This window comes from Trachinotus anak, unplaced genomic scaffold, assembly GCF_046630095.1.
Source record: "Trachinotus anak isolate AG129_WGS33_773 ecotype Australia unplaced genomic scaffold, CSIRO_AGI_Tana_v1 ptg000019l, whole genome shotgun sequence".
In the NCBI taxonomy this organism is placed as follows: domain Eukaryota; kingdom Metazoa; phylum Chordata; class Actinopteri; order Carangiformes; family Carangidae; genus Trachinotus; species Trachinotus anak.
Window position 1 is genome coordinate 21,635,659 of NW_027273870.1, and position 23,513 is coordinate 21,659,171.

A 23,513-nucleotide genomic window follows, 5' to 3' on the forward strand; every position below is an offset into this window, starting at 1 on the left:
ACAGAGTGTTCACCTCTCAAATTTACATTTTCAGAATATTCTTGACACTGGGTTTATCAGACCTCTGTTACTTGTTTAGATAGAAACATTTTAATGTGTTTGCTTCACCAACTGTCCAATCAACAGTCATTTAATAGTCTAAAGAATAATACTGCACATGAACCGTCAGACCCCAGCTGTCCAGCTAAATAACAAACACCTGTCTGCACCATGCAGTCCAAAAACAATAGATACAGTTCAAAAACAATAGAAACATCATCTGAAATTATCTTCAGGTGGAATCAACCCTCCTCAACAGATCCAACCAAATACTGAACATTATGACCTTCATGAAGGATGATTAAATGCGCAGGTGTTTTATCAGACTGCATTAAGTTTAGTTAGGTGCAACCAATAAACTGCCACCTCAGTGTATTTTACCAACAGTAAAAATTCTTCCCTTTGTTATACTTACAGTTTGGGTGGATGAAAGGCTACACACCTACGTGACGTGTTAACACACGCGCAGACTGGTTCCTCCTGATGGGCTGGCCCGGGATGATGGGTTTTCCTTTATGATTCAGGTAAATCGTTGTTAGCAGTTATTTTAATTTTTAAAAAAAAGGTCTGTTGCAAAGTACAAATTAATTCAAATGTATTGGTGGTGTGCAGGATAAGTAATCAAGTAAGAACTGTAACAGTTTTTTTTTATGTTGAATTGAGTATCTACAGTAATATCAATTTTAATTTGAAATTTCCTGCTTTGAAATTCCCAGCAGGTAATTTTTTTTTCAAATAGAGATTCAGGAACTGAGAGACACAAAGGATTTTTTTCTTTTTCTATATTAATTGATTTCCAAACACAATAGCTAATGTCAAGTATTGATTAATAACAATGTTGACTATTGATTAAAAGTCTATATTCATCACTGCATAGAATTAGAATTATTCACTGGTGTGACTTGAGATGTTCTTAGGTAGTTGTGCAAACATTAATTCTGTTATTCTAGATGTAACATCATGTTTGGTTAGTTTGGCACTCACACAATACATTGGATTTTGCATTCTATATTATATAGCACTGTGCAAAAGTTTGAGGCATTTGTGGAAAAGGCTGTAAAGTGAAGATGATGATGAAATGAAGATTATTTTTTATTCATCAGTTAACTTCATACAAAGTGCAGTAAGAGAGATAAAATCCCTAAATCAAATCAATATTTGGTGTGAGCAGCTTTTGCCTTTAAAGCAGCACCAGTTCTCCTCCATATACACACACAGTTTTTGAAGCCAATTAAGCCAATATATCATATTAACAAATTATTATTATTATGTTATATATTATTATATGTCCATGTGTAGCTTCGTGGACATTGTTAAGATAAGTAAGATAAGATTGCCTTTATTAGTCCCACAGTGGGGAAATTCACAATTTACTGGTACGTTTGTTATGTAAGTATACTGACGGTCACCGGGAGTCAAATTCCCTGTATGCACAAACATACCTGGCCAATAAGGCTGATTCTGATGTTATGATTTAATTGTGGAAGAACATTCAGACTTGATTGCTTGTCCCTGGTAAACCAAGTTATAATGTTTTAATTTTATACCTGGATGTTATTAAAATCATCACGGCATTTATTTGCTTCCACAGACACTACAAAGACATTTTATTTACAAACACAATTACATCGTGAACCACATGATATTGTCAGAATATTAGTTGGTTTTTTTTACCAGCAGAGGGCGTAAAAAGAAAATAAAGCCATAAGGACTCGCGAGATAAAAACAAATCTCACGACCTCGGTCTTTCTGTTTAATTCTCGCGCGATTTCCTCCTTCCTCCTCTTTCACTCCCTGTAGCCAACATGGCAGTCGGCAAGAATAAGAGGCTGACCAAAGGCGGCAAGAAAGGTGCCAAAAAGAAGATGTAAGTAGAAAATTCACACATAGTTACACGGAAGAGGCTTTGTGTTTGTCACCAGTGTGACTTTGGTATAAAAAATATGAAGGATGAAGACGATTTTAGATAGATGTCACAGGGCCGGTCCCAGTCTCGTCGTCGCCGGCCTCTGTGGCGCTGGATGGAGTCATACCATGCTGTGTCCTTTTTACTCTGCGCAAAAGCATTTTGTCATAATTAGCCTAATTAATTCAGACGTATATTTAATCAGGATGTTTCTGGGTGTATTATAAGAACGTATGAAGAGCTATGCGAGTTTGGCCCCGCAGTGAAAGCCAGTAACATTATTTGCTAAAGGCTACCAAGTATTAGCATGAATTCAGCTAAGCTTACCCATCGACATGGCAGTCAAACTTCACAGGTAGCCAAGTGATAAATATGACTGCGAATAACCCGACAGTGTGGATCGTATGGTGAAGTTATCTAGGAGATGGCTGGATAAAGCAGCGTGGGCTAGGATAAAGGCAAACCCTTTCATGCTCTGCTAACCTAAGCTGTTTCTTTGCGGTGCATGCTTAACCGGTTTGCTCGCTGCCAGTTTGCCTCAAAGTCCAGCTCACAGGCCGTCTGCACACCACCACCTGTGCCGTGGACGGTGCTGTCAGTGCTGGTCAGTGGACTGTTGTTTCTGTGTAATCAATTTGCTTCTCACTCTTGTGCAGTGTGGACCCTTTCTCCAAGAAGGACTGGTATGATGTCAAGGCACCAGCTATGTTCAACATCCGCAATCTTGGCAAGACCTTGGTCACCAGGACTCAGGGAACCAGTAAGTTCTCCTATGCTAAAGGATTATTGTTTAGGCACATGTGTTATGACACACAGCTGTCCTCTGTACATCAAACTGTCATGGAGTATAGGTAAGCTCCATAGGATGGGCAGGATGAATGAGACAACTTGAAGTAAACTTAATGAGAGTTTAAAATTATAATGTGAATACAACAAAATATATTTTAGAGATGCTCATGTGTGTCTGGATACTCGTGGTGATAAGATGGGAACTGTTTCTGGTTCGGTCCAAAACGATAGTTGCTGATTGCTAATGAGATCAACTGATTTTCCCATTACTATGTTTCCACCGATTCCAGAGATTGTCATCACCTTTAGTCATTCAAGTGCTTGCGTTTGTGCTTAACCTGTCCATTTTCCAAACATCCAGGAATCGCCTCTGATGGTCTTAAGGGACGTGTGTTCGAGGTGAGCCTTGCTGACCTGCAGAACGACGAGGTGGCCTTCCGTAAGTTCAAGCTCATCACTGAAGACGTTCAGGGCAAGAACTGCCTCACCAACTTCCACGGCATGGACCTGACCCGCGACAAGATGTGCTCGATGGTCAAGAAGTGGCAGGTAACGATCATGGATTTGTGAATTGCACTGATGTGCTTGAATATTTCACTTATGTCGTTGAGTTTTGGCAACAATGCCAAATCAGTGTTTGACTCATGTTCTCACATTTGATATCAAATGCTGATTTATTTTCCACCATAAAATGTTAATCAAAATATGAACAAGTGAAGTTGGATTATAAATGATGTCTCAGGTTTGAATTTTTGGATTGTGAGGGAACATCCGATAGGAATGGCAGTTGAAATGTTTAGTTTACATGCTTTGTAATTAACTTAGTTTGTTTATAATAGAAGAAAGCTGATACCGAAGAGCTTCTGTATCTAATTTATGGGACATTGCTACAAAAGGAACATTGGATGGTTAATCATATGTTCTATGGAGAAAAGCATAAAAACTAAATTTGTGTGCCATTGAGAAGTCATTAATTTGGCCAGGTTCACTAGTTTGTAGTGTGAGTGATGGAGAGTGATGACAGGCTGAACCCATATTGTTTTAACTACTTCTGATTATGGTGTAAATGATGTTGGAATTTAAGGGGAACTAAGCTGTGATTTTTATCACGAGATGACTGTTAAGAAAATGTGAGGTCTCCTAAAGGGCAATAATTACTCAATACATCTGACCATTGTTCAACAGGTGATTGCAATATACTAAGTATTTCCAGGCCCAGTGTTTTGAGTGTAGTTGATAGTGAAGTGGTATTGATGTTTACAATGCAGCTGCAGTAGCGGAAACATGTTTATGAAACTTGAACATAAAGGTTGACTTCATGTAAGCTTTTTAGAAGCAAAGTAGTGATGAATTTGTATGGAAACTGTTGACTGACAGCTGCCTCAGTAAGCATAGTGCGGCCAAAACACTGTTTTATATACAAGGCATGAAAAAAAGTTTACATACCCAAAACAAAAAGGAGGAATCTGCAGAGTGGTACAACCTGTCCAAAGATTGTGAACATATATTTTGGGTGAAGGAAATGAGGCATGACGCAGGTTGAGGGAAAGTGAGCGCAGCAAAAGTTGGATTACCACAGTTAAGAATACAGTGAAAATGATAACTAAAAAGGTGGCAGGTTGAAACGGATGGAATTTAGCTTCAAGTCTAATTGGTATGGATTTTTCCTTTCCACTCAGACCATGATTGAAGCCCATGTGGATGTGAAGACCACCGACGGCTACCTTCTGCGCCTGTTCTGCGTGGGTTTCACAAAGAAGCGCACTAACCAGATCAGAAAGACCTCCTACGCCCAGCACCAGCAGGTCCGCCAGATCCGCAAGAAGATGATGGAGATCATGACCCGTGAGGTTCAGACCAACGACCTGAAGGAAGTTGTCAACAAGCTGTAAGTCATGTACAGTTTCTCCTGGCCCTGAATGAAATGTACATTTTTTATTTTTTTTTTTGTTGTTGCATGTTCAAGGAAAGCCTCTGAAATGTCTACAAAATATTAGGTAACACTTGCTGTATATGGATGTACTGTAAATGTCTTGGCTTTTGCTGAAAACTCATCCAGAGACGTGCAAAAAGTTTGGCCAGGTTGTGTTCGTGTTTTAAAAAAAAAAAAAAAAAAAAAAGCAAGTTCAGGGAGGCTTGTCATCTCTGAAATAGCTTATTATCTTTTGCATTAATGTGTTGTATATTGTGTTGTGTTACAGGATCCCTGACAGTGTTGGCAAGGACATTGAGAAGGCCTGCCAGTCCATCTATCCTCTACACGACGTCTATGTCCGCAAGGTCAAGATGCTTAAGAAGCCCAAGTTTGAGTGTAAGTGGTTTAACATCACTAACATGGGGTATCGCTGTGTGTTTGTTTTCCACTCATGGGAACACATGATGACAAACTGTTTCGGTCCCATATGATCACATGATTACTACCCATTGAGATCAGCTGATGTTCCCTTGATGATTTCTTAACCGCTCATAAGGTTGAAGAATGAAATATTGCTGCTAGATCACTGTCTTGGATTAAAAATATCTAATTTAACTTTTCATGATCAGCCTGAGTTAAAAGCCTCTTGTCTTCTATTGCAGTGGGCAAACTGATGGAGCTCCATGGTGAGGGTGGTGCCGGCGGTGCTGCAAAGGCAGCTGGTGACGACACTGGAGCCAAGGTGGAGAGGGCTGACGGCTATGAGCCCCCCATCCAGGAGACAGTCTAAAGAACACCCTGACAGATTTAATAAAAAATGTAAATGACCAACGAATTGTACTGTTGTCTGTTTCCTGCTCATAATTAATACATTTTGAACATATGTACACGGGGAGAACGACAACTTGCATAAGCAATGAAACTGAATCCAGTAGACCTCCAGAAACTGAAGCCTGTGTTCAGTTTGAGACTTAAAGCAAAGCTACAGTTTTCAAAGTTGTACTTAAAAAGGCATTATGATGCAAGGTCTTAATTTTTCAAGACGAGTTTTATGTGAGTACAGTTAACGATTTACATTCAGTGTTAAGGGAACAGGGATTTCAAATGTTGAGTCTAAACTGCATGTAACGCTCCACTTTGCATTGGATGCTTCAGTAGCATTAGATTGGGTAATTTAATGCTACTGAAGCAGGCCAAAACTACACAGGGCTTCTGGGTTTGCAATCCTAATCTTTTTCTTTATTCCACTTTTGTAATCCAATTAAATTTATTAGAATATTGCCATGTAATGAATAATGTTATGGAGGGAAAGTAGGACACATCTTTAGGTATTAACCACATTTTGTACAATATGTAACAGATGAAGCAACTTCAGTGATATGAGGGAAGAGAAATAAGCAGACAAACCACTAGATGGTGCAAATTGGGAAGAATACAAAATAGATGGTAAATGAAAGTCCATGGTATTTACATTGCCAGACAGCTTTACTGTAATATTTATTTATGACCGTGATAAATTATTCAGTAAACACTTCTTAAGTTAATGCTGTAGGTTATAAAATATGTTGCACTACTTGGAGATGAAAATACTGCATTCCAGTTGAAGGCAGTTCACTTCAGACGTCCTCTGCTGAAAGTGTCTGCCCTCTGGTTATCCACAGCGTCCCTCTTCATACACAATGTCACATGTCACTATCCCAGTACTTGCACATAGTTTTTAGGGACCAGGGCCCGTTTCCCCCTCAAATCACCCAAGAACCATTCTTCATCAATGGACTCCAGGTTGGTTATAATATCTCCAGTCTGTGAAAGAGGAGGAAGTCAAGAGGTTGTATGGATGGTGATGCGTTCAAATGATTCCTTTGCTGAGTGAATCTGCGAATCATATTCATGATAGAAACACATAACTACTGTACCTGCAGAGAGAGCTCCTCATCACAGTCTGATGTGAAGTTATACAGAGCCCTGGCTCTGCCACCACCAGCTGCTTTGTTCTGCTGGCTGTTAAATGACTGCTGAGCCGCTGAGGAACACATGTACAGCACCATGATGAAAAAAACCACCTTGTAGTAGAAACAGTGAGTTGATTATCTGACTGACAGCAAGTTATTCTGTAGCTACTTTAACAATTGATTAGACATTTTAGTCACTATTCATGTAAAAAAAAACAAAAAAAACAAAAAAAAACTGAACTACACCCACTCCCACATTCTCAGATATGAGTATTTGCTATTTGTCAGCAAACTGAAGATCTGGAAATAGTTGCATCCATAGTGCCAATAACAGGTGCTATGAAATTCTACAACTTCAGTGTTGTAGAGACATAACCTACATAATTGCATGTATAACAGTGAGTCCAGTGACTGTGACAGACCGGATGTATTGAGACAGCGATGAACCTGTATCCAAGCATGGTCCTCTCAGTAGAAGACAGTCATTTCAAGATACCAACAAAGCAGCACCGTCAGAACTTCATACCTGTGGTGCTCTCAACAAACGCGCTGGGGAACAGGCCTTCCCTGCCGTTAAGCCTGCCACAGCTCCATTCAGCGTTAATGTGGCGGCTGATCAGGATACAGTCGCCCTGCTGAAAGGACAGGTCGTCTTCTGACTTCCCGGCATAGTCGTACAGAGCCACCACCCAGTCCACTTTGGACTGAGATGCCTACAAAGTGAAGAGAACAAGAGAAGGGACCTTTATCTCGACATCTTGGCTGTCGATGTTACGGCTCATAAAAATATGGGTTACCTGAGCGGGTTTGGAAACCTCAGCGTTTGCACTTGGAGAAGCTGCCATGCCTGTCAGAGAAAGGGCATCTAGGTTATTAAAAATGAAAAGCATACAACATCCTGTCAGGAACAAAATAAAAAAGACTGACTCTATGGGCACACTTTGTGGCAGCTGTAATCTTTAATGTTGCCTGTGTAGTAGCTACCACTGAGGACACTGAAGCCTAGTCCTCTGTATTTTGGGGGGATTTTAGCAACCTGAGGTAAAATTAATATACTGTTATCTTTTAGACTGATCCCAGTGTTTTTAAAAGTAGTCTAAAAGTAGTCACATTTAAATGTGACTACTTTTAGACCAGCAAACTAAATAGATTCAGTATTTCTCGACCAGAATGATTCCTAGTAGCATGTAGAAGCTTGTCTAACAGCATTTAGAATTGAATAGAGCAATATATTTACAGGTCTCGAGTTTCCATATCATCCAATCAGGAACTATGAAATCTGGTGCTAATTTGAGGGAAAATGGAAACAAAATTGTGAGACATTCATTTAAGTCCAAGCTTATATAGTACTGTTCTTTTTATAAGCACTATATGATTAATCCAGGGAAAACGTATTAAATAACTAAGTGAATGAATGAAAGAAAACATTTTAGAGGATTTTAGAAATGGGAGGCCTTCAGGTCATGACATCTGAACTGTATTTCTGTACTCCTGGCGACTGACATGGTTACATGAGTGCGTTAGGGCTTCGAGTTCACCACTGAGACCTTCTGTAAACAACGATTTAATGAAACAGAAACAGAAGCACAAATTCCTGACGTGCCACCGGGGGAAATGCCAGCCAACACAGAGGAAAAGGATGGAAAGAGGCTCCTCACTGAAGCACACGGCCACTCTTTTGTTTTGATTGAGGATCAAGAGGATAGCATGTAAATATTCCTATTTAAGACGTGAACAAACTCAAGGACAATTCAGCTCACTTGCTCTTTGTGTCCCGATCAGCACACAATGAAAGGAATAAACGTGGCTTAGCTTTGGTGACCGTACCAGGCAGTGCGATCCTGCTGGGCTGCGTCTGCGTCTGCTGCTGACTCGGAGGTGGAGGCAGATCTTCAATCACCTCCACAAAGTTAAGAGGGAAGATTCCGGTTGAGACACCGACCTGTCCCCGAGCCCACTCCTGTCCAATGTACTCCTTCAGCCGGATCACGTCCCCCTCACAGAACGACAGCTCATCACTGTGCTCCCCCTCAAAGTCAAACCTCGCCACACACCGTGGACCACTTCACAGGACACAGCAACATTTCAACACATCAGGTTACTTCAGTTGACTTTATAAAGGCCTGTGCAAAGATTTTCCGATGGAAAAATTGTACCTGGCTGTTGCAGATGGCGGCTTCGGTTTCCTTTCAGGGAGGGTTTTTGGCGAATCTGACTACATAGAGAATTGAAATTCAATTTTTCCTCATTTCAAGGAATCCTTAACCATCATATACAGTTATAAATCACAGGCCTTGACGATCAGTGCTTTCCAAGAATTTCAGTAGTATAAACTTACCAGGACTTTAACATAATTGATGGGAAAGAAACCAGTGGATCCTCTGCAGGTGCCTCTGTACCACTCACTGTCCACCTGCTCCACCATGGTCACAACGTCTCCTGCTCTCAGACCCAGCTCTCCTGGACCCTCTTTGTGAGGAAAACACACATCAGCTCTCTATTGGTATCAAAATTAATCCAAACTTACACAAAACATCCAAATTATTTGACTAAATTTCTATTGCACTTATTTGGATTGTTTTCAGGCTGCCAGTGTCTAGACTGGAGAAGACTGGAGACAGGTGGTTAGCCTAGCCTAGCATAAAGTTTGAAGCAGGAGGAAACAGCTGGCTTTCTATAAAAAAAAATATCACAAATTTTTTAAGTTAGTTTTTTGTGAATTAAAATGTTAAGTGTGATGTAAAGGTGTTAGTTGGCATGTTTTTTAAATTTCAAACAGCCAGGATAGCCATTTCCTTCTATTCTTCCAGAATAAAAAGCTAAGCTAAGTTCAAAAATACTCCTGAAAAACACCTTTAAAGCGAAATATTGACCACACAATATCTTGTTTGTCGATTCAATGTATGGGCTTCCCTCTGCTACGCTAATCGCCTCCTGGCTCTAGCTCTGCACTTAACACACATCTATAAGAGTGGCATCAGTCTTCTCATCTAATTCTTTGCAAGAAAGCAAATGAAGGTATGTCCCCAAATAATTTTGTAATATGCCGTTTCGTTTCTAGTGTTATTGCACAATCTTAGTCCATGATAGCAGCAAAAAAAACATGTGTCACCTGGGATGAAGTCATGTATAGCCTTCACCTTTTGCCCATGACCGTCTCTGCCTGAAGCCAGAGTGCCCTGTAGAGAGAGAACATGGAGTTAAAGGTTGATGTATCAGAGCGCACTGGGCACAAAGTAAAGTTAAACACGTTTTTACTCATGAATGATGGACAGGTTACCTGTGGCGGGGACATGTCTGGGGCGAGAGGAGTTATAACCTTCATGCGAGACTTGTGGACTCTGCCTCTGGTGTCTCCAACTTGGCACTCAAAGGTATTACGGTCAATCTCCTCCAGCAGCAGAAGCACTTCATTTTTCTATTGAGAAAGCCAACAAAGGTGTTAGATTCCAGCCATTCAGGAGAGAGAAACTTTAACAATGTACTGTTATATGTGACGTAATGCACTTTAATGTAGAGGCAATGTGTAAGTTATTATAATGGGTTTAGCCACCTGAAATGACAGCTCCCCTGTGTTGCTCCCATTGTAGTCAAGGGCTGCAATTCCATGGGGAAGTTCCAGCTGGTGGAGGAAAGCAAAAAAAATGAAACATGTGCTCATCATGTTGTATTTGAAACATGATGACAGCACACAGGTGTACAGTGGGATCTCTCTTACAGTGTATTTGTTGTAGAGACGGTGGCCTGGGTTGGGCCTTGGAGGTAAGACAGGTCCTTTCCTGTGGGGCTTCTGTGCCTGGGGTTTCGGTGAAGTGTCCCATGGTGCTGAAGCAGATCGACCTGTGGCCTTAAGGCTGGGTGGAGGGGGTCTTCCTGGGCCTGTTTTGGCTGGCGGTGGGCGAGGTGGGAGGGTTTTGGTTGTACTGTGCCTCCTGAAGTGTAACAGCATCATCATCAAGTTGAGTAAAGCAGCATCTTTAGAAAGTGCCCCAAAATTTTAAACTTAACTTGTGAGGACTTTTCTCTGCCTCTGACTTACCGAGGTGGTAGCGATGGCTCTGGCCCAGTTTGGAAAGACTCCTGCAGAAGATTTTTATTAGCACTAAAACAGACTCAGCCAACAGTACTGGAAACCATAGTAACCATGCAACAACACGAAGCATTTAGCCACAGCTGAAGGCTGTGTGTTCATGGGGCTTCATTGGGTTGTTTGTGGAAATAAAGCAGGGTAGGATCCTCAGCTGATAGATACTGATTGAGAGACTTTCTGGACTAAAAATCCACCTTGTCAAGGTTTACAAGTAGATATACACTAACAACACAAAACCTTTTAATTAGACACAACATTTTTGAAATCCAAGTAAAGTTAAATAACAAGAAAAAAAATCCCTCTCCTGATGTCATCAATGTTGTGGAGAGCTTTAACTCTTCTGGGATGTTCAGAGGTGATGTTTGTGCAGTTGGTGGGTTTCTAACGGTGCTGTGTGATGGAGATCTTACCTGGAGGGAGAGACTGGGTCTCGGGCTTTGCTTGTGGTGGACTGAGGTGTTTAGGGAGCCTACAGGCTTCTGGACAGGGAGAGGTGGAGGACTGTCCTGAACATTATCTGAGACTGAGAAGAGATCTGTCTTCATTATAACATACTGAGAACATGTACTCCATCATTAAACCCAGCACGGTTTGTGTAATTTCAGTTTGTAAAGTTTGCTGGACTCACATGAACCAGTTTTGCTGGGGACCCTGATGGTGGTTGGTCTCTTTGTTACACTTTGTCTGGACGAAGAGCCTCCATTGCTGTCCACATTACGCTGGGGCTTCACCAGGATGTGATCTGAACAAAGAGACACTTGTCTTTATGGCTGTGGATTAACAGTTGTATGCAACAGATAGGTCACCTCTGAGCAAATTACATATGAAGTAAATACAACCAGACATCAAAAACTGAGCCTGTCTTCAAATGTTAATGCACTCTTTCTTGAACCTTAAAAAAAAAAAAAAAAAAGTTCAGACACCCTCCTAAGTACTGACTTAAGAGGGTGTCCAAACCCTCCCTTTCAAATATACTTTTTGTAGCCACCTGAGAGTCTTTCTGCTCTTGATTCAGAAATTATCACTCATTCGTCACACACACCCACAGTTGGTCAGGTCAGGGGGGATTATGACGGCTTTTCTAGAAGCTCGTCTGGCTGTATGTCTTCATGCTCTGCTAATTGCCTCCTGGTACCAGCTCCATACTTATTGCACAGACAGGTAGTGGTATCAACATTCTCTTGGAAAGAAATCAACTAAGAATATTTCAAAACTATTCCTTTTGTTTGTTTGTTTTACCGTTGATCAGAAAGACTCAGTTAATAGGCCATTTACATTTTTACCTTTTTTTTAAATAGACAAAACAGACTGGCTTTTACCCATAATTTCTCTTTCTCCTTGAGATTTTTTGCCAGTTGTTTACTCTCTTCGATACACAGCCCCTTGTTCTGAGATGTGCTTGATAAAGAAAGGTTTATTATTATAATAAAAACAAGAGATTAATCAATAAACTAATATAAGGTGCTCTCCCACAGAGCAGTACATTTCATCTTACACAACACGCTTACCTGATGGACTGTTCACATACTCATTCTCACTGATGATGGAGGCTGAGTTGTGGTTGTTAATGTTTAGATTGGGTTTAAGAGGCTCCTTAAAAGGCTTCACTGGAGGTACAGGAGGAACTGGCGAAGGTTCCTCTTCATAGATGCTGTTGGCTCTGGTCAGTACAGAGGGACGTGATCTGTTTGGGATGCCCGCCTTGCTGTGTATAGTCTCTAGCTCCTCTTTTATTGACAGTCCCACAGGTTTTTTAGGGGGCTGAGGTCTTTGATAGTCATCATCTGCACTGTGGTTAAACTGAGGTTTAAGAGCCACAGAGGGTTTAGCAGCAACTGGAGGTGGGATGGCGGCCTTTCTTGGTCGAGGTTCTGGTTTGGCTGGTTCAACCACACCTTCCTCCTCAGTGCTGGCCTGGCTCTCGAAGGCCTGGATCCTGGCCCGAATATTACGTTGACTGTTGCTGTTCATCTCACCAACAGCATCTTCACCTTGAGAGGCCTCGTCTGATTGGTTAATAATGTCACAGTTCTCCTTACACTGGTTTTCTGCACTGAAGACCTCTAATAATTCCTTTAAATACTTATTTGAGGATACCTCATCTGGATCAGAGTGACCACTGTCACAGTTTTCACTGAGCTCAACCAAAGACTGAACTTTGACCTCCTCTGCAGCAGCCTGCTTTCGGGATTTTGTACGGGGAAGTGGAACGGGGCGTTGACTTGATTCTGACTTTGAAGAAGAGGGAGTAGTCTCTGCTGGGAGAGCAGGGGCAGAGAGAGGGTTTGCAGGAATATCCCAGTGTACAGTAACAGATCTGGTGCATGTGTGAGTGGGATCTGCTCGGTTATGTTGCTTCACATCAGATTTAGAGCCGCTTTGGTCCTCAGTGTTTGCAGATGCTGTACTACTTGTTGTACCCGCCTTCCCGTCAGAGGGTGTAGCAGTTTCACTGAGCGGGTCTCTGTCACCTGGTTTCGGCAGTGATGGCCTCGGTGGTTTTAGTGGGGTTTTACCTGGAAACAAAGTAAAGACACATCACGTGTAGAGCTGAAACAGAAGCTTAAAAGTGACTCAGTCACACCGACACCACCAACAAGTCTAGTATGCCTCACCAGCAGATCTTCTCTCAGATGACTGTGGGGCAGTGGCGGTGGTGGTATCTTCCCTCACGGGGTCAGTCTGTGTGGCACTCGTGGTAGTGCAGCTGGGCCGGCGGGGGGCTGCAGTGGGCTTGACAATGTGCTCTTCCTGGGTCTTCTCTTGAATCACCTGGTCATAGGATGGTGGGGGCTGAGTCATAAAAAAGAGAGGTGTTCACACACACACACACACACACACACATACACACACACGCACACACACACATTACTTTTATTTATTTATGTTTTTTTATTTTATAACATTTCCATTCATGGTACCAGTTGAATTTTAGTAGTGCACTGTACATACAATAATCATTTACCTGATACTACTGAGGTTTTTCCAAGAATGCGGGAGTTTTAGTAAACTCTGTAACTTTAAATAGGACTATTTTTTGGCCAAGAAACTTTTCCACCAAAAGTTATTCCTCTCTCCACAGAGAGGACTTTAGAGAGTATTTAGACCTTCATGCTGGGAAATAAAATTTGAAACAAAACAAAATTACAATAGAACATCTAACTAGGTAAATAAAACATAAAAATATAAATAGTAAATGGCTTTCCATTAGGTATCTGGTCAAAATTATTTTAAGGGGCGGCCACATCAGGGGGATCTTTTAATGATCTTTTCAAGTCTCGCAATGGCCATCTTAAAACTTATGACTTGTAGTATTTTGTTTGTGCCCAGTTTGCATTTTTTATTTATTTGTTTGTTTGTTTAGTGTTGAGGAGGAAATACTCTTGAACAACACAGAGCCACACCCATAACACACCATTTTCATTGATGAAAAACAGACACGTGAACTCAAACACAGTCAGTCAGGTGAAGTGTACCTGGGCGACAGCCTGGATGCCTGCAGACCAGCCTGACTGAGGAGGAGGGAAAACCACAGAGGTTCCTGGGAACCAGTTGTTACTGGCCAGAGGTTCCACTGCGACGATGGTGATCTCTGGTCGCCTGAAAGACAAACCACAAAGACACCATAAAGACCTGAAAGACAACCATTACTCATTATTCATCACTTGTTTTTTTTAGCCTTGCTGGCAAAGCATAGTGCTCTTGCTGGGTATTTTTTAAAGCAGCAAAACAACAAACTGGATAATTTGTCTATTTCAGATGGTATCAATGAGAATAGTATAGTGAAGGAGTCAACATGAACAGACTTTATTAACATTACCTTCTGTCTCTGGTATGTTCGCACTGAGAGTTTGCTCTTGCTGAAGAAAGGGGGAAAAAAAAGTCATATAAGCTTTGCCAAAAATATCACATTATAAAGACATGACCTCACTGTTTTTCTATATTATCGATTAGAAACATGTAGATTTCACTTTTAGTGAGCTTTCATGCCAACATCAAACTTATAGAGGAAACGGTTCATCTAAACAAAATTTGCTGCAATCATTTTGTCAAATACACTTTGATAAGGTGAGTTATACTGCAAATAACTCCTCCATATATGTTGTGCTTCTGATTTTTTCAACAAGAAACCTTTATTGTGCGGATTTCATGACACTGACTCTTGGTTTTGACAAACTTACTTCGTTTGATAGCAGCTCGTATAGAAGACAGAGGACCTTGGCTGAAAAACAGAGCAGAGCAGGAAACACATTTATCACTGAGGTGTGGGACACAGCCAAGAGTGGGTTCATGCCTTTGTGGTGACTCAGTTGTTAAAAAGAAATCTCTTCACTTGGCCCTGGCCAGTACCACACAATACACTCTCCCCATGCAGCAGCTTTTTACTGTCGATGCCAATTTATGCAAAGACACAACATTTAAAATAAAAACTAGCTTTAAACAAAAAAGAAAAAGATGAGGAAATTGAGGAAATTGAGGAAATGTAGATACATAAGATAATAAAAAGGCTAAGAGCTGTATAGAGTTGGGTAAAGAGTAGAATAAAAATAGATGAACAAAAACAGAGAAAAACCACAAAACAAGCCAAAAATGATCAAAATTGTGTGTTTTAGTGTGCAGTATATTTAATATAACTGTTGTTTACTGAGATGTAACCATGATAGAAGTGGCACAGGTGAATGAAAGGATTAGTAAGAAGAAGAGCAGAAAAAAACTAAGCTGAAATCTCATCATTCAGATTGTCATGGTTTGGTTCAGGGAACAGCAAGAAGGCTTTAGTCAGGGCAATATTTGTTCATTTGTGCATCTCTATTCAACAAAGGCAAAACTACTTTATTCAGGTTAAAGCAAACTGGACTATTGCCTCAGGTTTATATCACAAAACATACATTCAGCAAAAGATGACAACTGTTAGCATTGCATAAGAGAAGAATAACTTCCCTGAAAATCCTGCTCAGGATCAGATCCACCGACCTTACAGGAACAGGGTGTCAGTACATGACATACGACCATCATTACACCCCCCCCCCCCCCCCCCCCCCAAGAGGTGTAGATCTAATATTTTCCAATCCTTTAATAGCGTCACTTCATACCAGCGCTATTATCATATTACTTTTTACTTTTTCTTTGAAAAAAGCAGAGAATAAACGAATGTGATACTCTCTAATCTGTGCCAGCAGTCTCTTCACCAAAGCTACAGTAAACACAGGAGGCAGGCTCATCATTAACACACATCCAGCTCATTAAGGATCGACTGCAGGAGGGTGATAGAAACTATCTGGGGGAAAGACCGACAATCCTCTCCCTCCTCTTGGTTCCACACAGTTCATTTAACTGATTGGTGAAGTTGTAAACACACAAATCTTAAGGCCACAAACATCCTGTGTGATGTATCATAAACTGGGATTTTAAAAGATTTGCCTGACCTCTCTTCTTAATGTCTGTAAACAACTACAAAAAAAAGCTGCATGGTATTCATCCTAATGTTGACCCTCTCTCTGTTGGTCACTGAGGATAGAGCTGTTCATTGTTTGGCCCATTCACAACCTCATCATCAGCAGATCTGACTGTTAAAGGGATAGTGCCCTGTTTCCAGCTACAGATAGTAGCTACTGGATCCAAAGTAAAAATCTATAAAACCTCAGCTCAGGAGTTAATTACGTACCTGGAGTGTAAATGCTCGGGCTTGGTTCTTTCAGGATGATCTGCAGAGGAAAACAGAGAAGCACAAGTTTCATAAATGATGTGTGGAAAAGAAGATAACAGATCCCCCATCACAGTAATGTTTTAATGCAATACTGACATATATTGTGAAGCTGTAAATTGTTATAGAAAATCTAAGTGGGAATCGGTTTGGAGCAAATAGGAGCACCGGTTCTTGTCTTATCCAGTGAATGACATTTCTGACAAATCACAAAACCTCATTACAATGATGCTAAAATCATACTGAAAGCAAATATTACCAGAAAACAGTCCTGCTCATTGATTTGCCACATTGCCCACAATGACCTAATGCACACAGAAATATTAAAGTAATAGCTACCAAGGCATAAATAGAAAGGGCAAATCTCTTATGGTTAGTTTGGTGAGTTGTGTTTATTATGTTGACTAAACAGACGATGTGTTGTCTTGTCTTCTGTAAATAAAGAGACTCTCTGTCAGTGAGTGCATCCCTCCTCTGAGGTCGCACATTACTCATGCATGGTAGAAATGCCATATTGTCTTACAGCAGGTATTATATTATATTGCCCATTTCCTGGTGGGTTAGGAGCAGGATGGTGACATTTGTTTTCACTCTCTGTTCAGAAATATGGGATTTGAAATAAAACAATGTCCTGAAGGTAAAAGTATTAACTTTTTGCAGGCGTTTGAAGGTGTTCCTGTCCATGCTGACTGAACATTGTCATTGTAGCAAATGTCTGCTGTTGTGTGCTTTCTAAAGTTTAAAAAATGTACTTATTATAAAGGATTTGCAACCACATATTAAATATAATGACTTTAAATTTATACTAATAAGTCATATACATTCGGGGCTTCTAAAACTGGGTGAGTGTATTTAAATTATATATATGTAGTTGCTGATGTTTGTAAGATGTAAACACCACATGGAGTAACTATAAGGTCGAACACTGAAGAGAAATGTGAGAAGTGGAGAGGAGACATAAAGTCAGCAAACTGAACCAGTAATGTCAGCTACACAACTATATCTACGGATAGTTCGCTAACATTAGCCACCGTAGGCCAGTGGTCATATCATACCCAGTAAGACTGTGGTGAGGGTATATGGATTTGAGCGTGGATGCATTTTGCTCACGAGTTCAACTCATTTGTAGGAGGAACGACGTGTCACTTTGTCTTTCAAAGAATATAGTCTCCCTTTGAGCCTTAGCCGTGGTTTCATTTATACTAATTGCTACTACTCACCAACAGGACTGTATGAACTAGAAATACAAGAACCTAACCCTAACCAGCAGGACAAGTTAGACTATGCTGTAAATGAACCAGCTAGTCTACGTTATGTGTGTTATTTCAGAGAACTGTATAAATCACAGAGAAATGCCCCCCCCCCATGTTTCAATTTTCATCAATGTTCATTTAATATCTCCTGATTCATAAACAGCAGATAGACAGATAAACTGATCTTTACTGTAGCTGGATGACATACAGACAACAACAACAGATTATGAGCACAAAACAATGAAACATTTCACAATATTAACTGAAGATTGTTGTAAAAATATCCAAAAGCAGTGGTCCTAAAACAGGAAGTATGGTCAACAGATATTGAGTTGTGTCAATGTGATTTCATAACAATAATGCCCTTCAGATTGAGAAAGGGCTGTTGTCAGGGATATATATTGTGATTGTTAAAAGGTAAATCAATATTAAAATCGACAGATTCTATGATGATGTTTTTTCCCATTAAAAAAAACAAAAAACAGTATGTACTCTGGCTAATGTGAAATTAACCTTTACTTTCCAAACACTCCTTTAGACACAGTTCATCCCTTAATCAAACACCAAGTGGTGAAGATGGAAACAATACATTAGTTAGCAGGTAGGCTGAGGAGCAATATCAGTAATGCAAACAATCTAATCTCATAAGAACTTGTTTTCCTATTGGAGAGCAACTTATTAAAAGAATACTGAAGAAAAAAACTATTAGAGGCACTGGCGGAAGTCAGTGTTGTTGTTAATGCCTCTGGCCTGAAACCATGACCTCATTAGCAGTCAGATCCACCTGTCACACCTGTTACTTGTTATCTGTTGTGCCTCAGGTTACACTTTAACAACGTGTGAGAAAAGAGCTTCAGGACTTTCACTTCATGAGAAAAACATCTTCTAGCAACTGCCAGGCAAAGTTTAAAGCTCTGGTACGTTAAATAAAGAATCATCACTTCCTTGTAGATGTGTTGTCTGCCAGTCTGGAAATAGAGCTGTGCTGTAATCCTGAACACAGCTCATCTTTCTCTTTACCATACAATAATGCTCCTACCTGTTGATGAGTTAAATACAACATCTAGCAGGATATTTCCACAGAGGTCCTCCCTCCTGGTTCACCGAGTGAGTGTCAGTGTGTTTCAAAGATCTTGCAGTCACACACCCACAGACAACAGCAAATAAGGGAGGGCCCTATAATATCTCAGCGCTCCTGGCCAATCTAATGAACTGGAATGTGGTCATTCAGGAAGTGGTGTTTGTGTCACACAACACTGAACCGTCACTGTCTTTTTTCATACATAGTAAAAGGTCACAGGAATCTTCCCGTCACTCTGTGCCATTCGTAACTGGAATGAGTCTAAAAGTACTTTATGATATAAAAATGAATCTCAATAGTATTAGTTATTAGTGTACATTCACTAAGTCAGGAAGTCATAGTCCATTTGTTTGCCAATCAAACTTTTTACATGAATGAGCTTTCATCCTGGTTCGCACAAATGTGACTCACAAATAAGAAACTATGAATCAAAGGAGATTATTGCACACGAAGTGAAAGAAACCAAACAAAGAAAATAAATTCAAAGAAATATTTTATATTTTTGGAGCACAGGAGCTCAAGGGGCAAGCATACTGGTTTGATTTAAGAGCAACAGCCCTTGATACGATTGTGATATAACCTGTGGGAGAACCAGAGGTGACAGGTTATATCAGATTTATTTAAGTGAATGTAAGTCAGTTCAGGGCAGTTCCAGATGAACCAGTCCTCAGTCTGGTGAAAAGAAAAGTATGTGATTCGTGCCTGGAATTAATTTCATCTGGTATCAACGTTTCAATTCTTAATTCTTATTTGGGTGTGGCGTCCATTAAAACCATTCAGAGACTAACACATCCAATTAAAACTGATCAAATGTCACAGTGTCAGGCAGTCTATGACATTTAGCTTCCACTTAAACACCGCTGTGAGTTAATAGCCATGCTGAGCTAAATGCTAAAGTCAGCGTGCTAACATGCTCACAATGACAATGCTAACATGCTGATGTGCATCAGGTAAACTGTTTACCATGGCAACCATCTTAGTTTAGCATATCAGCATGCTAACATTTGCTAATCACTACTAAAAAAGTGCAGCTGAGGTGGATGAGAATGTCATTCATTTTGCAGGTGCTGGACAAATTGAAATTTTGACCTGATGATGGCACTAAATGACATATCACAAGATCACCAAAGTGATCAGGATTCATCCTCTGGGGACCATGACCAACTGAACCCAATTTCACGGCAATTCATCCAATAGCTGTTGAGATATTTCAGTCAGAACCAAAGAGAACCAACTCACTGACCAATCAACCAACACTGTCATACTTAAAAAGACATTCAGATTAGGACCAGTTAGACTATGCTGTAAATGAACCAGCTTGTCTATAAATGTGTTGGTGATTTAACATCTAAATTTACAAAGAAACACTGATTACATAAATGTGGTGTGTTTCAATTTTCATCAACGTTCATTTAATATCTCCTGATTCATAAACAGCAGATAGACAGATAAACTGATCTTTACTGTAGCTGGATGACATACAGACAACAACAACAGATTATGAGCACAAAACAATGAAACATTTCACAATATTAACTGAAGATTGTTGTAAAAATCTCCAAAAGCAGCGGTCCTAAAACAGGCAGTATGGTCAACAGCTGAGCCAATCAACCAACACTGTCATACTTAAAAAGACATACAGATTGTTTGAAAGTACATTTCGAGTATCCCTGCCACTGTCAGTGGTCAATAATTAAGTCGAATTTTTGACCAAGAAGAATCTTTTACTTCATATATCATATTATTTAACATTTAAAGGCTTGTTAAATGTTTAAACATTCAAGTGAGAGCAATATGTTAGAAAAATGGAAAATTGCAATGATTCTTGACAACCCCCTCATACTGCTCTGAATAATATTCCAAATGAGTCAATATCACTTGGTATTTGTAGGCCATCGACACCTCAAACTACCCTGCAAATACACGAGAGAGCTGCTGAAGTCAGCAGCACCGGCTTCCCTTCACAGCCGCGCTCTCACTTGAACACATGCTGACATTACTCAGCACAGCAGCAGCAGTCACAGAGCAGCTGGTGAAATGGCTGGCAACAAAAGGAAAGGAAGAAAAACAATCTGCCTCTCTGTGTCATACTACACCAGCCAAAACTTCACGCTAGTGAGTGTGCAGATCCCAGTCGCAGTCCCAGTCAGATAAAGTCTGATCAAAGGTTTAACTTCAGTCTGTTTCCAACTTTAGCATTTTTAACAGGCACAGATGAGTTTGCTGACTCAGCTGGATTCAGTCTTGAATTTATGTGTTTTAGAGGACAAAGTTTGACACTGAAGAACCAGGTCCAAATGTCAACTGCAAAGCATCACTTGTATTGTAATCCAGAAAAGTCTTTGCTGTTAACACAGGACTAGTCAAAAGAGATTTGCCCTCACTTAAAAAACAAGACCGAGCGAGGCTGATTGTGGTGTCATGTCGGTAACACAATGTCAGCAGCTGATGTGGGCCTTTAGTCAGAGAAGATTAGATGGTGTCCATGCAGACGAGTGATTCACAGTGGAAACTACCTGAAATAGGGCCAACGCAAATCACCTATGATGGTATGTATCATATTCTAACATTATTTTTGAAAGGATGGAAAAAAACTGCATCAGGTACAGACAACAGCTTGTTCACGAGACAGCAGCCTGTTGACACAGACAGGCTGACAGGAATTCCCATCCAGACAGCAGGTGGGGTTGGGGTGTGGGGTGCTGGGTGGGGAGTGTGTGTGTGTGTGTGTGTGTGTGTGTGTGTGTGTGTGTGTGTGTGTGCGTGTGTGTGTGTGTGGGGTGGGGGTTTCTGGGTGGGGTAGTTTGAGCTGGCATGCTGATGGAAGATAGCTGCAGGGCACAGGGAAGTTTGAGAAAGACAAGGAACAAAGAAATCTGGGTTTCACTGATGATGAACCTTCTTGTGAACTGCACTGGAGGCAAAAATCTAAATAAGATGTAAGACTGCTTTATGTGCTTGTACCGTATGTGAAAACAAAAGCTAATGTTTTATTAAATCACAGGGTTAGTACTGATATTACAAATCTGTACACAAGCCTTAACTGAAAGGAACAAGAGAGTTTGATGACGACGACGACGATGATGATGATGATGATGATGATGATGATGATGATGATGATGAAACAGACCATTGGTTAATGATACTCTCACTTCATGGAGCACTGAGGATTTTTAGTTGTACAATTAAAAAAAAAGTATCTTTCAAATGCACCCATAAGGAAACATATTCTAATGTTAACTTTGCCCAAACCAAGTTGATCAGTGTATTCATCACTGTGAAAAGATCAGTGTAACGTCTTTGAAGTGTGTATCTGTCCTGTGTCCTGTATCTGTGTGTGTGGTTGACCAGATCCATCCCTGGTGTTTTAGCTCCCTAACTGTGAATCACATAGGTTTTACATTTTAGCTGGTGATTCCCAGACACATGCACCTACAGCAGTTAATGCTTTAATGTTGGTTTCCATTCACTTCCACATGGTATAAAAATCTAACAGCAGACTGTTGTGTAATCCATTTCTGTGACTACCGTTCCTTTCTTGTGAGCTAAAGGAGCGCAGACACAGAGCCTCTTCAATCTGCACTTAAAACACACTACCTCTTAAGACTTTGACAAAAAAGAAAATAATAGCCTAATACAAATGACATTTTCACTGATGGATTTTACACTCCAACTTCAAAGTTTCAAGGCTCTGCTAAATGATTTTCATAAAGTATAGAAATGAATGGAACGACTTGTAGAGACTGTAGGGGAATACATCAGGTTTTCTTAAACATTACACCACAGTTTGATAAAGAGTTCAGGTAAACATGAACTAAATGTGATTTATCAGTGTCAGTCACAAAGTTAAGTCTAGCCAACCACAATTTTAACAACAGACAATCAGCTGGGAGCATTTTCAGCAAACCGTTAGGTGACTGTCTGTCTGTCTGTCACATTCCCAAACACAACCTACCTGTTGCCTGGCCCCTGGCCCGCAGCTCCCGCAGCTCCCGCAGCTCTCTGCGCTCCCCCTCGTCCTCATCCTCACGCCGGGCTTCGGCCATCGGGATTAAAAATAATTAAATAAATAAATAAATAAATAAACCTATTAGAGCAGTCGACTGCTCTCCCATCCGTCCACCCGGTCGGTCACATCGGTCACTGTGATGAGCAGCAGAAGTTTGAGTCTGCCCTGCCCACCGCAGCTCTCTCTCTCTCTCTCTCTCTCTCTCTCTCTCTCTCTCTCTCTCTCTCTCTCTCTCTCTGTCTCTCTGCCCTGCGCTGGATGGAGGTGGTGCCACTCACTGTCCAGGCCACACCACGCAGCAGACTCCAGCCACTGCTCACCAGGAGGAACCCGTGGATAGTGTGAACACATCGGCCCGAGATAAAGCCGTTTTAAAAGTTCTCAAACATCAGAAGGTTTTGAGTCGATGAGATGACCTGTCATTTACCTGCTGAGGTTAGAGCAAGGTAGAAACCCGTGTGGTTCAAACATAATATTTACAATTACCACAGGGACACAGCCGGAATTTTAAATAAACTAGGGCCCTGAGTCCAAGTGCCCCATGGTCACACTCCCCCTCCTCAGAGAAGCATTCTCCACTGACACCAAAGTTCTCTGTTTCCATATTTAGTTGTTCAGTTCATTATCATTTTGAAGTTGTAAATGCACATTCAAAGCCCTCTCAACACTGCCGGGGAATAAAATCTGGTAGTTTTAAATTGTCCCAACTCGAAGCACCTTTAAATGCGGTGGGAAAACTGCAATTCCGAAGTCTTTCCACTAGATGTCACTACTG

General features: G+C 40.7%; 2 protein-coding genes and 1 non-coding gene across 4 annotated transcripts; 2 read left to right on the top strand and 1 right to left on the bottom strand.

Annotated features, from left to right (window-relative positions):
- Positions 1-1,747: 1,747 nt before the first annotated feature.
- On the top strand, positions 1,748-5,480 carry rps3a (ribosomal protein S3A). Its single transcript, XM_071503561.1, has 6 exons — positions 1,748-1,906; positions 2,602-2,705; positions 3,096-3,283; positions 4,414-4,622; positions 4,936-5,045; positions 5,312-5,480. The coding sequence occupies exons 1-6, from the start codon at positions 1,845-1,847 to the stop codon at positions 5,437-5,439; spliced, it is 801 nt and encodes a 266-aa protein (XP_071359662.1). The 5' UTR covers positions 1,748-1,844; the 3' UTR covers positions 5,440-5,480.
- On the top strand, positions 5,106-5,176 carry LOC139637182 (small nucleolar RNA SNORD73). The gene has a single exon (XR_011694558.1). It is a non-coding gene; the product is annotated as a small nucleolar RNA SNORD73 (small nucleolar RNA).
- A 10-nt stretch (positions 5,481-5,490) lies between the features above and the next one.
- On the bottom strand, positions 5,491-22,845 carry sh3d19 (SH3 domain containing 19). Of its 2 annotated transcripts, none has more exons than XM_071503556.1 (21): positions 22,685-22,845; positions 16,357-16,396; positions 14,873-14,913; positions 14,512-14,551; positions 14,168-14,291; positions 13,307-13,463; positions 12,200-13,207; positions 11,320-11,433; positions 11,102-11,214; positions 10,641-10,681; positions 10,320-10,533; positions 10,155-10,223; positions 9,882-10,019; positions 9,714-9,780; positions 8,940-9,070; positions 8,758-8,816; positions 8,429-8,664; positions 7,399-7,448; positions 7,128-7,314; positions 6,566-6,672; positions 5,491-6,452 (listed from the first exon to the last, which is right to left on the bottom strand). In XM_071503556.1, the coding sequence occupies exons 1-21, from the start codon at positions 22,773-22,775 to the stop codon at positions 6,342-6,344; spliced, it is 3,138 nt and encodes a 1,045-aa protein (XP_071359657.1). In that variant the 5' UTR covers positions 22,776-22,845; the 3' UTR covers positions 5,491-6,341. The 2 variants fall into 2 exon arrangements, with proteins under 2 accessions (XP_071359657.1, XP_071359656.1); XM_071503555.1 differs by having other exon boundaries at positions 13,307-13,484; positions 22,685-22,844.
- Positions 22,846-23,513: the final 668 nt, after the last annotated feature.